Source organism: Polyodon spathula, chromosome 26 (assembly GCF_017654505.1).
Source record: "Polyodon spathula isolate WHYD16114869_AA chromosome 26, ASM1765450v1, whole genome shotgun sequence".
In the NCBI taxonomy this organism is placed as follows: domain Eukaryota; kingdom Metazoa; phylum Chordata; class Actinopteri; order Acipenseriformes; family Polyodontidae; genus Polyodon; species Polyodon spathula.
Window position 1 is genome coordinate 6,174,111 of NC_054559.1, and position 15,324 is coordinate 6,189,434.

The 15,324-nt window shown below is 36.6% G+C and overlaps 1 protein-coding gene across 1 annotated transcript in view; it reads left to right on the plus strand.

The window, feature by feature from the left end:
• The window catches only part of LOC121300656 (ras-related protein Rab-26-like), a 135,368-nt gene that overhangs the window by 99,052 nt on the left and 20,992 nt on the right, over positions 1 to 15,324 (plus strand). Inside the window, exon 5 of the mRNA XM_041229300.1 lies at positions 14,746 to 14,798. Coding sequence (XP_041085234.1) covers positions 14,746 to 14,798 — 53 coding nt within the window. The remainder of the gene's footprint in view (positions 1 to 14,745; positions 14,799 to 15,324) is intronic.

A 15,324-nucleotide genomic window follows, 5' to 3' on the forward strand; every position in this document is an offset into this window, starting at 1 on the left:
AGATGACTTCTTTTCTAAATAAGAAACTTGACTGGACACATTCTTGAGCCAATTAAACTAGATGCTCATTTTTTGCCTTTTTAGTCTTCCTGTAATAAGACTTCTATTTTTTTTATTTCAGTAGAACCTTAAACAAGCAAAAACACTTGTTATTTCAAATATTCTGTTTCTATTTATTTAAAACATATTATTTCCCTTCAGATAGTTTTTCTTTTTTTTAATTCTATTATTTGATCAGAATCCTTTTTTTTAAAACTGTGCTTAGTTACAATGAAATCAAATAGGTCTTTTTAGTTTCAAACATGTTCTGTCTAGAAAGGGTCTTTTGCTATATTGCAATATCTAGGCTCTGTGTTTAGTTCTTTAAAAACTATGACTTCATCTTCAAGTTAATTAAATGAAATTTAAGGTTACAGGCTTCTGCGCGCAATAGCTTAATTAAAAAATGTGCTTTTGCCTGATAAGGGAGGTTTGGAACTTTCAGCAGGTTGGCCTGATCTTTTTCAGACCTTATACAGATTTACTAGTAATATTTTTCTACTGGCTACACAGACATATTCAGAAGGATACAAAATACAGAACCCTACAACATTACTATTAATAAAGAGTATATCATATAATTTTAAGCAGTGTATTTCATTTTACAACATCCAATCCATATCTAATAAGTCAGCTGTTCCCAACAAGATTCAAGTTCTCCTCCTGGCTCAGCTCGGTGGCTCTGCGAACACCACAACAGGCCTGTGCATCCTCCAGTGAGTTACATCACAGGTGTGGGCGACCAGGGTCTTTACTTGATGCCTGCAAGACACGTGTACACGTATGGCAGGAACACTCTCCTCACATTCTAGCACAGCTAAATGAGCCTTACTGGATGGTCACTTTTACAACTCACATCTGGGTCCACATTCAAGTGTGAAAATGATATTCCTTCAGGGCCACTACATTCAAACAGAATTCGACAGTGCCTGACCAAATGACTACAGGCCAGGCAAGATTTTGACTTTTGATAATCCACCCCGGCACTTATCACATCCACATTTAACAAAAGGATTGCTTTCGACCTCTCTGTTCAGAATCAGTTCTCTACCAGAAACAATAGTTCTAGATTGTTTGACTGTTTCCTTTCATGTTGTTCACAGGGTAATTTTAGGAGGTACCCCATCCATCCAGAATACAGATGTGGGCCAGAATTCACTATTTTTCATATCACTTGGTTTCCAACTTATTTTCTCCTGCACATCATCAGTGGGCAAACACATTTTAACTGAATCTGGGTCCATCAAAGAGTATGTCATAAAAAGTGGGGCTATTATTTGTTTTGGCAGAGTGCTGAGTGAAAAACAGATAAAATATAAAAACCTTCTCAAACTTGCATTGAGAACTTGCACTGAGAGTTGAAAGTGTGAGTGTCTGAGTTGGCTGCATAGTGATGCTGCCCTTAAAGTGTCCACCAGGTAGCGCTATTTCTCTCACAACCCTGCTGTGTGTGTTATTATTTTCCGCACTAAATATGACTAAATATGGATATAGTACAAGCCTCAGGGTGCAATTTGTTGCTGTAGCTCATGTCTTAGTCTGAAATTTAAAAGTGGCTCATGTCCAAGAAAAGGTTGGACACCTCTGCACTAAACATTTAAACTAATTCTGAGATAATCAGTAAAGGTAGAATGTTTGTTTTACTTTTCTATGCATGATTTCATTCTTGTAGATTGAGCTTCTGGGGAAAGGGATAAATAAGAACATAAAAAAGAACATTTACAAACACGATGAGACCATTCAGACCATCTAAGCTTGTCCGCTTCCTAGAAGCTGATTAGTAGCTATCCGGTTTGGTCTTTAAGGATCCAAGTGTTTATGCCTCAACAGCATGACACTCTGTGTGAATTGTCTCCTTTCTTCCGACCTAAGTATCTCCACGTGGTTTCCAGCTGTGTCCTCTGATCCTGGTTTCTGTACTGCACTTAAAGTAATGGTTTGGGTCAACTGTCAACTCATTTTAAGACTTTAAGGACAGCATTCTGCCCCCCCCACCCCCCCATGTAAACTGCACAGTTTACCATTACAGACTGTGGACACATTGTTTCAGGCAGTGATCAAAGCCAATGGAGGACCCACCAAGTATCACTAAAGCAGCCATCATATAAAAACTTACTTGAAAAGGTAGTCTTAGAACTTTACATATGGTGACTTCATTTTAAATTTACAAATAAATTGAACTAAACTCTTTAAGACCGGCATAAAAAATCTGGTTGTTACAATACTGATGAAACCCCATTGTGTATTCAAGCTCCACTTTGTTTTAAAAGTCGTTGAGTATGCACTTAGGGGGCTGGCAGAACTTCATTCAAAAGGTTTTGAATGCAAACTGTTTGGAAATAATGCACAAGCTTCTTTAATTTTACATGATCAATGATTCTTTAGCTCTTAGTCTGGGAATTTCAATAACAGAGCAGCATTCACTGTGCTCAATTACGACAGCCGTTTAAAGAATAATACATTAGTTGGGGAAACTCAGTTTGATGATGGGAGAGCAAATGGTTTCATTTAAATGACATCTGATTCTCAAGTATACCGTGTGGCTCATATATAATGCACATCCTGTGTACAGCGCTCAGTGCATTGTAAATGGGTGTGCATTATAGTCTGAAAATAAATCTTGTTAAATGGGTTTAAGGAGCGTTGCAGTTGTGCTCACTGGTTTTAATGTGTTTAGAAAATAGGCTACAGAAACCAAAAAAATGCCATAACATAACTGTACTTTAGTGACTGATGGCGATTTACCTTGTAGGGAAGCCATAGGCATTTCTAAACTAACACACATTAATATGCACACAACAGTTCTACATGACAGATGCATTTTGTTTGAATGCTGATTTCGCACACAGCAAGCCATAATGCCACCACATACTGGAGCAATCATTAATGTGTACAGCACGCTGCAGGAGCCATGAATCAACATGAAGAATAACACCAGTGCTACAGGCACCACAAGCACAGTGTTTTCAATGTTTGTTTTAAATCAAATTAAAAACAAACACTGGGGCTAACTAGCTACTGCTCTGGAATAACCAACAAACCAGTGGCAGATGAGTTTCATGATTTGTCTGTGTTTATCTAGTCATCTTTTAGTTAGAACAGGAAATGCATGTTATACTACTGTACAGCTAGCCCTGGTAGTGCAGCAATATTATGCAGTTACAAAAATGAAAAAATGAGAATCCCATCTATTTGTTTTGAGGACTTAAAATGTAATGCACCCCAACTGAACTTACTAGACACTGGCCTCAGCTTCTATTTGTATAGCACTGTTACAATACACAGCTTCCCAAAGCACTTCGTAATTTTTAAAATGTGTAAGTTAAATTTAAATTGCTATATATTTTAGTTGATAACAGTAGGCCTGTTAAAAGCAGCATGAATTTGAATCCCAAACAATAACCGCAAACATAAACCTAGGCAGAGAATGGTTTTGATAAGAAATAAATATTTCCCAGAGACTTAAAAGGAGGTTTCAGCATTTGTAATATTTCTTGGAAGTGAATTCCAGATTTTGCACCTTTAGGTTTAGCAACGAAAAGGCGACATGCAGAAGTTATACACAAAACAAAAGAGAAAGCCTTCATACTTCTAATAATACTGGAGATACAGACTGGAACTTTGAATTATTTAGATTTCTTTGTGAAAGAAAATTAATAGTCAGCTTGCCCTTTTTCACCATGCTGCAGACTTGTCCTGCTTGATAATCTGGGTTCTAAAAGGATAAGGCTGTGGGACAAGTTGAAATGTTCACCAAAGCAGATTGTACTGAATGCAGTAAATAAAGTAATCCATTGTGTATCTGCCTGTCACATATCAATCATTTCTGCAACATTAGTTTATTATTGAACAGAGAAGATTAGTTCATAATTTGTAGATTGTACCTAAGTGCTGCGTGTGCTGCCATTGCTGGTAGTGTCACTGGGGCTGTTCAATGTGTTGATCTGTAAATAAATCCTGTTCACCTGCACAGCTTATCAACTTCAACCTCCCATCTCGATCTCCTGCCTCAATCAGCAGAGAATGCACACACCCACGTGGCAGACAGTTACCCTGTCACAAGCATTACTACCCTGTATCTTTCTAAACAAGAGATTTATGAGTGCTCCCTAATAAAAGCTGAATCTCAAAAAAATAATTGTGTGAATATAGTAATTGTTACAGCTATGTATAAAAAACAACTTTTTACACATCTGCCCTTACTCTGGTCTCATCACAGTCGTATGTGCGACGGATTACTGTACTGTTTTTTTTTACAAGATGTTTCTGCTGTGTCTCAGCACAGATGTGATCCTGGTGGCGTGAGTAATGATCCCATTGAAAAGCACAGGGGTGCTGTTATATTATTCATAGTTCTGTCTTGTACTTCAGTCGTGATCAGATCTGTTATTGACAGCAGTGCAATGGGAAAAGAGAGATTGGACTAACCATTGCACCGGACTGGATTTAATAGTTACTGGTCACATCTCATGAGGTTCTGATGACCATCACATGGTCTGTAATGTCATCACAACCTACCTCGATGTAAACAAAACATTCAATCTGGTATTATCTACAGAATGTAGAAGATTGTACTGGCAGTGGGTAAATCACCTGCACTGCACTTAAACATAAACTGATATGGTAAAAGTGACCATGTTTGTAGCCATTCATTTAACAGATTTGATACATGACTATTAAAAAGATGCTATGCTGATGAAAACCAATGCAAAAATGACATCTGAAACAAACAACACACATACTAATGTACCTAAGAATGTCTCTCTTCTTTCTTTAATTGATCATTTGATTACCAGATTTATTTTGCTCTTTGTTTTCTTTAGTTTTTTCATCAGTAATATGATATGAATAAAGAATATTTGTTCAAATTTTGGAAGAATGTTCAAAGATGAAAAAAAACATGTACGTCCTAGAACTACAGATTGTGTAAACAATAGCTTATTGCAGTCATTTCCCTAATACAGCTTTACAGATCTGTCAGTGGAATAATCGATTTGTTTTAGTCTTTTGGTGTTAATATAAGTGCCCAGCACATTGTGGATACTGTCCTTACCAGCAGTGTGGACAGTGGGTGGAGAAAGATCTGGATTAATGATTTGCAATCACAGGAACACTGCAGTTCTATAGAACCTGTAGTGCAGTTACTGCATCAGCACTGATGAACATTACAGTGCCTCAACCTGAGCTGCCTGTCTCCAAAACAGTCCAAACAGTCGTCACGAGCAAAAGCAGGAGAAAAGTTATTAACAAGGAGCAGTAAAATAAGCATATTGTTTCTATGTGTTTACATAGAAAATATATGGGAACCCCTTATCTTTCAAAGGACACCATAATCTCAGGATTCGGAATTAACACGTGCCCAATGGCCTGTGGTGGGTAAATTTCACATACTTAGATGCCACAGTGGCGGGTACATTTTTGTACCCTTCATATCACCCAACTGTCATTGAAGAGCAAGGCGACTGCCGACCATCGCTGTCGTGTGGCTATGCAGTTTATACTTTCTACCGGCAATTCTCCTGCTTTTGGTCTTGATGACTGGACCAGTTTGACAGTGAAACAGGCAGCTCAGGTAGAGGCACTGTAATTTAAATCCGTGTCGGTGCAGTAACTGCACTATAGGTTCTATAGAACTGCAGTCGCTGACAGTTCAAATCAGCTGAACTTTAACCTCGTTGCTATGGTTATTACAACACCAAAATAGATGACCGGTTGTTTGTCGAAAAGCTGCTCAGTGTTTATCCCTGTGTCTATGCAACCAGGCTGAAGTTGTTTTGATATTGGTCATTCGGAGTGCACCTTATAATACTACAATTATAGTGCCAGCTTCAATCGCTCCTTCCAAAAGAAACTAAATGCAGGAATGGTTTGTCATTTACAAGGTATACTTTTTGTACCTTGCTAAACAACAGCCGTGACGCGTGTCCATATGGCTATGCATGTCGCTAAATGCTCAGAGGACCCCAGGATTACTGTGACTAGATGAGTTGTAGCTGTACTTCTGTTGCATTTCATACTTTAAAATAAAAAGTTAAATGTAACAAATATGCAAATAGATCCCATTGATATAACTACTGTAGTCTTGATTTATAAAGACACTGTTTAATGTTCCGCAGAGGCTTGCCCTTTAGAGTGATGGTGCAATTGTGTATATAACATAATTAACAGAAAATCTTTGTGGTATGACAGTGCTATCTGCTTGCTCCCACATGTGGTTTGGCATTTCTTTCCCATCATACCAGTGCCAGTGTCCTTTGTACTTAATGGCACTAACAAAATGGTTTCCTGTGTTAATTTAGCAGCATAGAGAAGGTATTTGTTTGTCTCTCTGTGAAACGAATCCTTAGCATCACCTAAAGTAATACATTGCATGGAATACTGAACAAACAGTAAAGGTGGGGCGATCTGGTAACCCTTTGTGAGGTTGTACGCAGTCCTATGCATTTGGATCTTCTGCATGGCTCAGTTTTCTGAAAGTCAAGATGGTCAAGCCATGTTTGGTTAACTGCAAATATCTCAGAAACTGTTCTTGATGTTGTGGAAAGTGAGCAATGATTGTTGGAGCACACAGACGTGGTTTGCCTCTTTTGCAGCTGGACAATATGATCCACAAAGAACTCTTCCTCGCTGCCGTACAGATTCCATATCAATGAGTTGCTGTTTTTCCACTTTTCAATACCCAGGAGCCATATATGCTTTGCCTCACTACATTTTCCTTCCAATACTGCATTACGCACCTTCAAAAGTCATTGGAAAATCTCTGAACCGCCCTGAGCATCCTTGGTAAACACTTCAAGGATATGTGGCTCAGAAAGGCATTATCAACAGATGATTATTAATTGTTCAAGTGTTAGCCAGACTTAACATGCCTTGTTTGGTTGGCAGTTTGCCTCCCCATTTTACAGGCTGCAAACCAAGCTGCTGTTATGCATTTTTGTCTCATTCCCTGTTTTGATATGAGTCTTTCCTTTGTAATAGCGAGAAACTCCAATTTGCTTCTTTTTCTTCCATGTTTACTTAGCTAGCTCAGTTTCTTCCTTTTCTTGTACCTGCTAACAAAGGTCCATTCCTTTACTTTTCCTTCTATATTTTTATTTATCTGTCTTAAAAATCGGCCTGGTTTTAAATGAAGTTTTCCCAAAAGGAGATCCTTTTTTTATATTTTTGAACCAATTTTCTACTGCTGCATTGCTGTCTCCTGTTGTGCCTTCAGTAAGCAGACACCTTGTTCACAGATGAAACAATTCGACAATAATACTTGCAAATAATGTATGCAATGAAATGGGTTTGGTACTTTAGAAAAACCCTGGGTTTTATCAGTGCAAGTGAAAATATTGTCACACAATTTTACAAAATGGATGCCAAATGAGGAGTGTTCCCTGAGATTTTTCCCAGACTGTTTATCCCCTCTCTCACTGCAGTTTACTTCACCTTTTTCTAATTCAACAGATGCATCAATTAGCTGTTCAAGGAGCATCTTGTAATAATCTGTTCTTGCACTGTTACACGGGGAAAGTAACAAATAGAAGAGTGATTTCAGGACAGTGTCTGCTTGTTGAAGAGAGGTGGCATTCCGAAGTAATGCAAATGTGTGCAGCACAAATGCTCTTAGTTTTTAGCTTGGGAGAAGCACTTTTAGATTTTGGGACACTGCGTGAATAACGTGCGTTGCACAAAGTTTTTTTTTTTTTACCACCAACATTTCTCATATAATCCCTTGTCCAGTGTAACTATGAGAACAAATCCTCTTTGTTAAAATAAATTAAAATGAAATGAATTAAAGCAAAACTGAAATCAACTTCTAATTTATTAGCAGACTGGACAGAAGGACCTCTGATGGATCGAAATGTCCGCAGATAAAGATTTAGAAAATAAGACATAGAAGGAACAGTATGGTTTGTTGTTAATAACCGTAGGCAGAGATATCCCCTGTTCTGAGTCGTGAAGGAGTAATGCATAGCAGAGAACTGGCTTGTCCTCCCATTCTACCTTTGAGGTTACTGAGCCTGTGGCATCTAGATAGAGATGAATTGGTCATAATTATGCACATGATTTGTGTATTCATGTTTGATCTTCAGTAAAAGCTATCACCCTGAAAGGCATGTAACCAATGTCTTGTATGTATCCAAGGAGTGTTTTTGATTTTTTTTGTTTGTTTGTTTTCAAATGCAGCTTTATTCAGAATGATACCCATAAACATATCACTGCTTAAGTTGTCTTTTTTTTTTTTTTTTTTTTTAATAGCGCTTTTCATAGTGGACCACCATCGCAAAGCGCTTTACAAAATACGAGACTAGGGTGTGTGAACTATGCATCAGCTGCGGAGTCACTTAGAACAACGTCTCACCCGAAAGATGGAGCACAAGGAAGTTAAGTGACTTGCTCAGGGTCACACAGTGAGTTAGTGGTTGAGTTGGGATTTGAACCAGGGTCCTCCTGGTTAGAAGCCTGTTTTTTTAACAACTGGACCACACAGCCTCCTTATCTCAAGTATTCACTGGAAATGTTTTGATAAACAGAAAGACTTTTTGCATAGGTCAGATTTCCAGCCTCTAGTGACTCCACATCTGCTTTCTTTAAACGTTTAAAGTGGTAGGATGATGGAGTATTGTGTTTTAAACTTTGACCTATTGGTTTTCTATTTGATTTACGTGTAGTCTAGCATGCGAATGCCTTTCAAGTGGCCGAACGAATCATAGCTGCTGGCATCAATCTCCACACTTTGGTTTTTCCTCATCTATATCAATACATTCATCTTCTTTAGATCCATTGTCTTTTTTTTACTTTCAGGCGCACAGTGTAGAGAAGACTGGTCTTTGCAATCAGGACAAAAAAGGGACTGATATCCTTAACTTCTTCAGATATGTTATATATGCATTCAGGATGAAACCAATTTGTGCAGTTGTCACAGAAAATAATTTGTTCTCCATGCCATGGCATATTACACCAGCAATAACAAGCACCATCTTTTGGCATTACATTTTCACTTGCTTGATTTGAAACATTTGCTTGTATTAGGTGATCCTTTATTGCTTCATCATTTGAACGCATAGACATAACAGATAGCGGAATTTCTAGAGAATCCAGACTTTTACCTTCTAAATTGTGAGGTAAGGTATTAAAGCTATTTGCAGTGTGTAGTGTTTTTCAACTTTTTGGTGTTGATGTAATGAGGTCATGGACATTAAAATCTGTCACTGAATCTGTAGGTGACCATTGTTCATTTTCGAAACCATTAAAACCACTGTCATCTTCTTTCTCATCTATTACGAATCTTTCAGAATTAGTTTTGCAATCTGTTTCCACATTGTGATTACTGGTGTCTCTCTTTGCTTCTTTCTTTCATTTTTTTAGCGACTTTTATTTGCCCAAGAATTCGCTGTCTTACCCCTTTATGATTATTTTTAAACAGGGTATTCAGCATAGACGATTGATGGCATTGTTTCGTTGCAGTGTCTTCATGATTATTTTTAAACAGGGTATTCAGCACAGATGATTGATGGCATTGTTTGCTTGCAGTGTCTTTACAATTTGATCTTTTCAAATTAAACATGTGACTATTCCATCAATAGTTATTTTGCACAAACGGTTATTTGTAATAATATTTGATTTATTACTTGCCATTCTGCTTATTATTCTCCACCATTTACAAATTGTGCATACAACAATATTGAGTACAACACATCAGTTTTGTTGACATGCTGACAAAACGTGTTCTCCAACAAGAAAAAAAAACAAGCAATAGCCCAACAGTTCTTTGAACTAAACTGTGAGGTAATCGTTTTGGCAAAAATCTGTTTACAATAGGTAGTCCTTGATGCTATAGTATTGACAGATTTCATAAACCTTACATGTTCCTTTGATTAACTTAACATATCTAGATACCCACCATGTTACACACTAAATACTTATCACAATTTTTTTTTTGACCTAAAGTATTAACTTAATGATTTTTTCTTTTGACAATGTTTTTTATTAAATTTAAAAAATAAATACAGCTTTCAACGGAAGCTGTTTAAACTATAGAAAGCAAACTGCAAGTGGACACTGAAATGGAGTGAAGGACGTTGGGGAATCGAACAATGCCTGTTTATTAATTAGGCTCAACTAGATTGTTTGCAAATTAGAACAAAGCCCCAGACGTGCATGTGTATTCAACAGCTACACACAAGCGCACAAAACACTCTACTTCATAGAACACATGCTGCCAGTCCGCTCTTCTATTCTATAATGTGTTTCTGACCCTCCTTCCCAGCAGCACCATGTGCTGAACCGTATTTCATTGAAAAAACGTGGATTTGAAATGTGAAAGAAGACCTCTGTTTAGTTTTTTTTGATAGGAGTGGTTGAAGCTGGCACTATAATTGTAGTATTGTAAAGTATGTGAGGTATCATTGAGTGCCACCCACAGGCTAAAGGGTTAACTGTACCCTGGCAATTTGTTCTTTCTTTTTGTTTAGCAAGGTAGAAAAAGTGTACCTTGTAAATGACATACCATTCCTGCATTTAGTTTTTTTGGAAGGAGCGATTGAAGCTGGCACTATAATTGTATTATTATAAGCTCTACTGCAAATGTCCAAAATCAAAACAACTTCAGCCTGGTCTATAACCAGTTGATAGAACTGATTATAAAGATTGGATGATAAAGAAGAACCCATGGGTATCAATTGCTGAACAAATGCAATCAACTTGTGAGTATTTTAACCTCACTGAAAGTGTAACTGGTGAAGTTTTAATTTTAATACAGCGACCTGTTGTTTTAAACACATTGTATATTACAAAGTGCCCCAGGTCCAACACATTGTTGTTGTTGTTGTTATTTATTATTATTATTATTATTATTATGAATATTATTACTGTACTATAAGTTTTTGTTTTTTTTATAGGATAGTATGTCCAATATTTTCTGTTGTTGTTATTATTTTGCATGCTACAAACTCAGAAAAGGAGATTTAAGTGATTACTAGTAAACTATAATGCAACCATGTTAAATAAAATAAACTCTTATTGGTATTTACAATGAATAATGATATGATTTTGTCACAGATGCCACAGAAGTGACGGAAATTGTGAATTTGAACAAAAGTCCTTGAAATCTTGGAAATGGTATCCTTAACAATGAATTTACCACTTACTGGAATCAATTTTATCTTGAACTGACTTGTTTAAAGCTTGAAAAAACACAGTAAGTTATTGCTTCGCAGATCTCAATCAGAAAGCGTAACAATAGAAAATAGCTTTTCTTTTATTATCTAAGTTATTTTATGATTGTTTTATCTCCTTGTGTTTATTTATTGCAGTACTATTAATTGTGAAGTGCTCTGAGATGACTGCTTTTAAGAGCGCTATGCAAAATAAAGTTTATTATTATTATTATTATTATTATTATTATTATTATTATTATTATTATTATTATTATTATTATTGTTATTATTTTTAATAATATAGGGTTGTTGAACAGAACGGCCTAAATCTAGAAATGACGAACAAGCAAGAGTATTCATGCATTACATTGCTGAGGTAGAAAGAAGGCACCTGCAAGAAAAAATACAAGGTGCAATGTTCCTGTCAATGATGTCAGATGGTTCAATCGATAGCGCTGTCATAGAAGAGGAGCTAATATATGTATGATTCTGCCAGAAAGGGCTGGTAACTGTGCAGTTTGTGGGCATGCAGTCTGTGGAGAGGGCAGATGTCCAACATATCTCAGACGCTATGTCTTCACTCATGACCCATGGTGGCTAGTGCATGGAAAAGTTCATTTCAAGCCCTGCTGTCTGTCATGTTATCGTGTATCAAGAGAACTACATATCCAGTCATAGTCTATACTGTATGTCACAGTTTTACATAGAGAAGCCCTTTTTTAGTTTTTATGAAATTTGGTCGAAATCTATCACCATGTCAGACTTACATTTTGACATTTATGTACAGTATAGTGAATGTAAATTATGGTTAGGGCTTATTTCATGGCATTTCACAGTCTAAAAATAGGTATTTCACAATTTAAACATCATATTTATTAAAGCAGAAAAAAATAGTGTTGTCACATTCAAAACTGATAATCTTCTCTAGAGTTGCTATACAACAAATGTTCCTAAATATTTAAATACTTCCCTGAAAAACAGTAAATGCTAAATTGTAGAATATTTCATTTATGTCCACCTTTAAAGACATTTTTTATAATTCACCATCTGTGAATTATAAAAAAAAAAACATAAATAAATGTAAAAGATAACAACAGACATGAAATGTCCCCTACTAGTACTTCAGATTCATGCCTTCAAATTCATGTGCAACAGTGTTCGTTCGAATATTCATATTCAGTTTCACTGCACTTAAGAAAAAAACAATTACTCCATGCTGCTATTTTCATATCGCACTGCTAAAGTCCTTTCTCATTTATCAACCAATAAGCAGTGATACAGCGAAATAGACAGAGATTTGTGACGCACGCCAAAATGAAATCTGGTCATAATAAAAGCTCGGCCAATCAACATGCAGTGATTATACTGACGTTAATGGTGGCCAATAGCAGCTAACAGAAACAGAAGCAGCATTAGGAAACAGAATGCAAGCAGTGTGACTTGTGCTGAATGAAAGTGCATTTGAGAAACGTTACTCTAATGGACTGTGTGAGTGGATGGCTTGCATGCGTGTTGGATGAAAAGCTGTGAAATAAGTCCCAGTACCTAATACAGGCATTAAAATAAGCTACGGAGTACCGGCAGAATTTCACCCCTGCCCTGGTGTATTGAACACCTGGTAGATAGAATGTGTTCAAATGATGTGTGACTGCAAGTACACTAATATATTGTTCTGAATAGAAAGTTTGGAAGTGCAGTATGTGTTTTGGTCCATTCTGGCATTGTAAATATTTTTAACACCAGTTCTGCTGTGTGCTCATAAACTTTGCAGTTTTCAACTCATCTGTCTCCCTTGATGCTATCAATCTTTCTCCTTCTGCAAGAAACCCAGATGTTATTTTGGACCTTTCCCTCTCCTATTCTCAACACCTCTTCACTAACACATACTTGTCGTTTCTTTCTGAACAACATCTATAGAATCCGTTCTTTTCTATCTACTTATTCCACTCAACACCTAGTCCAAGCTTGTTCTTTCTAGATTGGATTATTGTAACTCTTTCCTCGCTGGTCTCACTGCTTCGGCTACTCGCCCTATTCAACGTATTCAAAATTCTGCTGCTCGTCTTGAATTTTCCTAACCCCCCTACTCTCACCCTACCTCTCTGCTTCGCACTCTCCACTGACTATCTGTCTCTGCTCACATCCAATCTAAGACCCTTGCTCTTGCCTATTGCTCTATTTCTCATACTGTCCCTTCCTATCTCCAATCCCTCATGTCTCCTTATGTTCCCTCACACCCTCTCCACTCATCCTCTATTGGCTGACTTATTATGCCTTCTCTTCACTCGCCTTCCTCCTGTGCTCACTCCTTCTCTTCCCTCGTCCCCCTGTGGTGAAACCAGCTACCGGTTATCCTCAAGACTTTTCAGTCTTTTACTGCATTCTGCTCTCCTTGCAAAACTCACTTATTCAATCTTCATTTATAAATTCCTATTTGTATATCTTTTTGTATTTTCTTTATATAATTATTTTGTATATATTGTCTATATGTTTTTATTTTGCATTTTTATTGCCTGTAATTTATATACATTTATATTTTGTTTAATTTTCCATAAGTCACTTGGGATAAAAGCGTCTGTTTATTATTAATAATGATAATAATAATAATAATAATACATAAGACATACAGAAAGGTGAAAAAAACACATTTCCTTCCTTTATTCAGTAATTTCAAAACCTAAACCAATCAGGGCTGACGTAAGATTTACAGTATTTGCTGTTTAAGGTGTCTATAAGGCATCGTCATTTAAACCAAGAGCCAATCATGCTTGGGTTTTTAGTTATGTGGGTGGAAATATGGTCCACGCTTGGAAAATTGGCAATCGTGTCGTTTTATAGTGGTGATGGAGGAGGGCTGAGGAAGCTTCACCCAGCGCTGCCCCTGTGATCGAGGACTTTCTAACCTCAAAAATATATTGTAAAAATGATTGCAGCACAGGGATAATAACATTTTCTTAATAGACGAATACATCACCTTTTATAGTATGTAGTAAACAAAATCCATGCCTTTAAAAGCGACACATGCACATTTATTAGCAATACAGAATATGCCTGTGACATTCCACCCTGGCCAGTCTGCCCACAGTGAGAGGTGCAATTTTGGGAGGCTTACTTTTACACTTAAAACTTTGGCCTTTTAATTTAAACCCACCATCTAGCTTAGAATAATTTTTGTATACGTATTTTATTTTTTTTAATTATAAAGTCAGTAGAGGGCATAACTCAAATCCAAGAACAAAATAGGTAATTTTTGGTGCGCTAAAACTACATTTTACATAAAACACATTTTCTGGGCATTTTGATTTCAGATATTTTTAAGTTAGGTAAAAAACTAAATGCAATAATCTATTTAGGTTTTGTTTCTAACGTTTCGTTTGACCACCATACCAATATACCACCTAGGGCATGTTTCACTTGAGTGTCTCCTGTATTATGTTACCTGCAAGATCTGTCATTCAATGGCCATTAATGACAGTGACGTTACTGTATAAACATAAACCTGCAAATTAAATTTAAATTGCACAGTGTTATAATGTTTCCCTTTCTATGTGTTTCTTCACAGCACTGCTGCTGTTCTACGATGTGACCAACAAAACTTCTTTTGACAACATCCAGGTAATATTCCTATTATCCAATGCTGGTTTAAATGTGCATTAATATTGCACAATGACAGAAAAGACAGTATGTGTGGTATATAATGATCTTTACCCCTGGTATAAATAAGGTACTGAATTGTTAAGCCTATAATTGTGTGGTTTTTTGTTTTTGTTTTGTTTTTACATTGCTATGTAACTGAATTCAGATTATTATTACCCCTTATAAAACACCAGAAGATACTGTGTTATGTACACAAAAATAGATTTTGCTTACAGTGTGTGTTCAAAATGTAACGCTATATATTTCTAAGACTTCTTCCCTATCAAGTATAAAATGTAACCATTGCCATATGGGTGTTTACCTCCTAAAGACCTCGAACATGAATAGGTGTATCAGAGCCTCGCGCCAGTGCCTATGACGCACACACAGATACCAGCATCATTTTTCCTTTCACAGGACTGAACCTCACATTGATTAATGCAATAATTATTTACGTTGTTTTAGTTTTACTAATTACACGTAATTTTTTGCACATAGTTTGCTG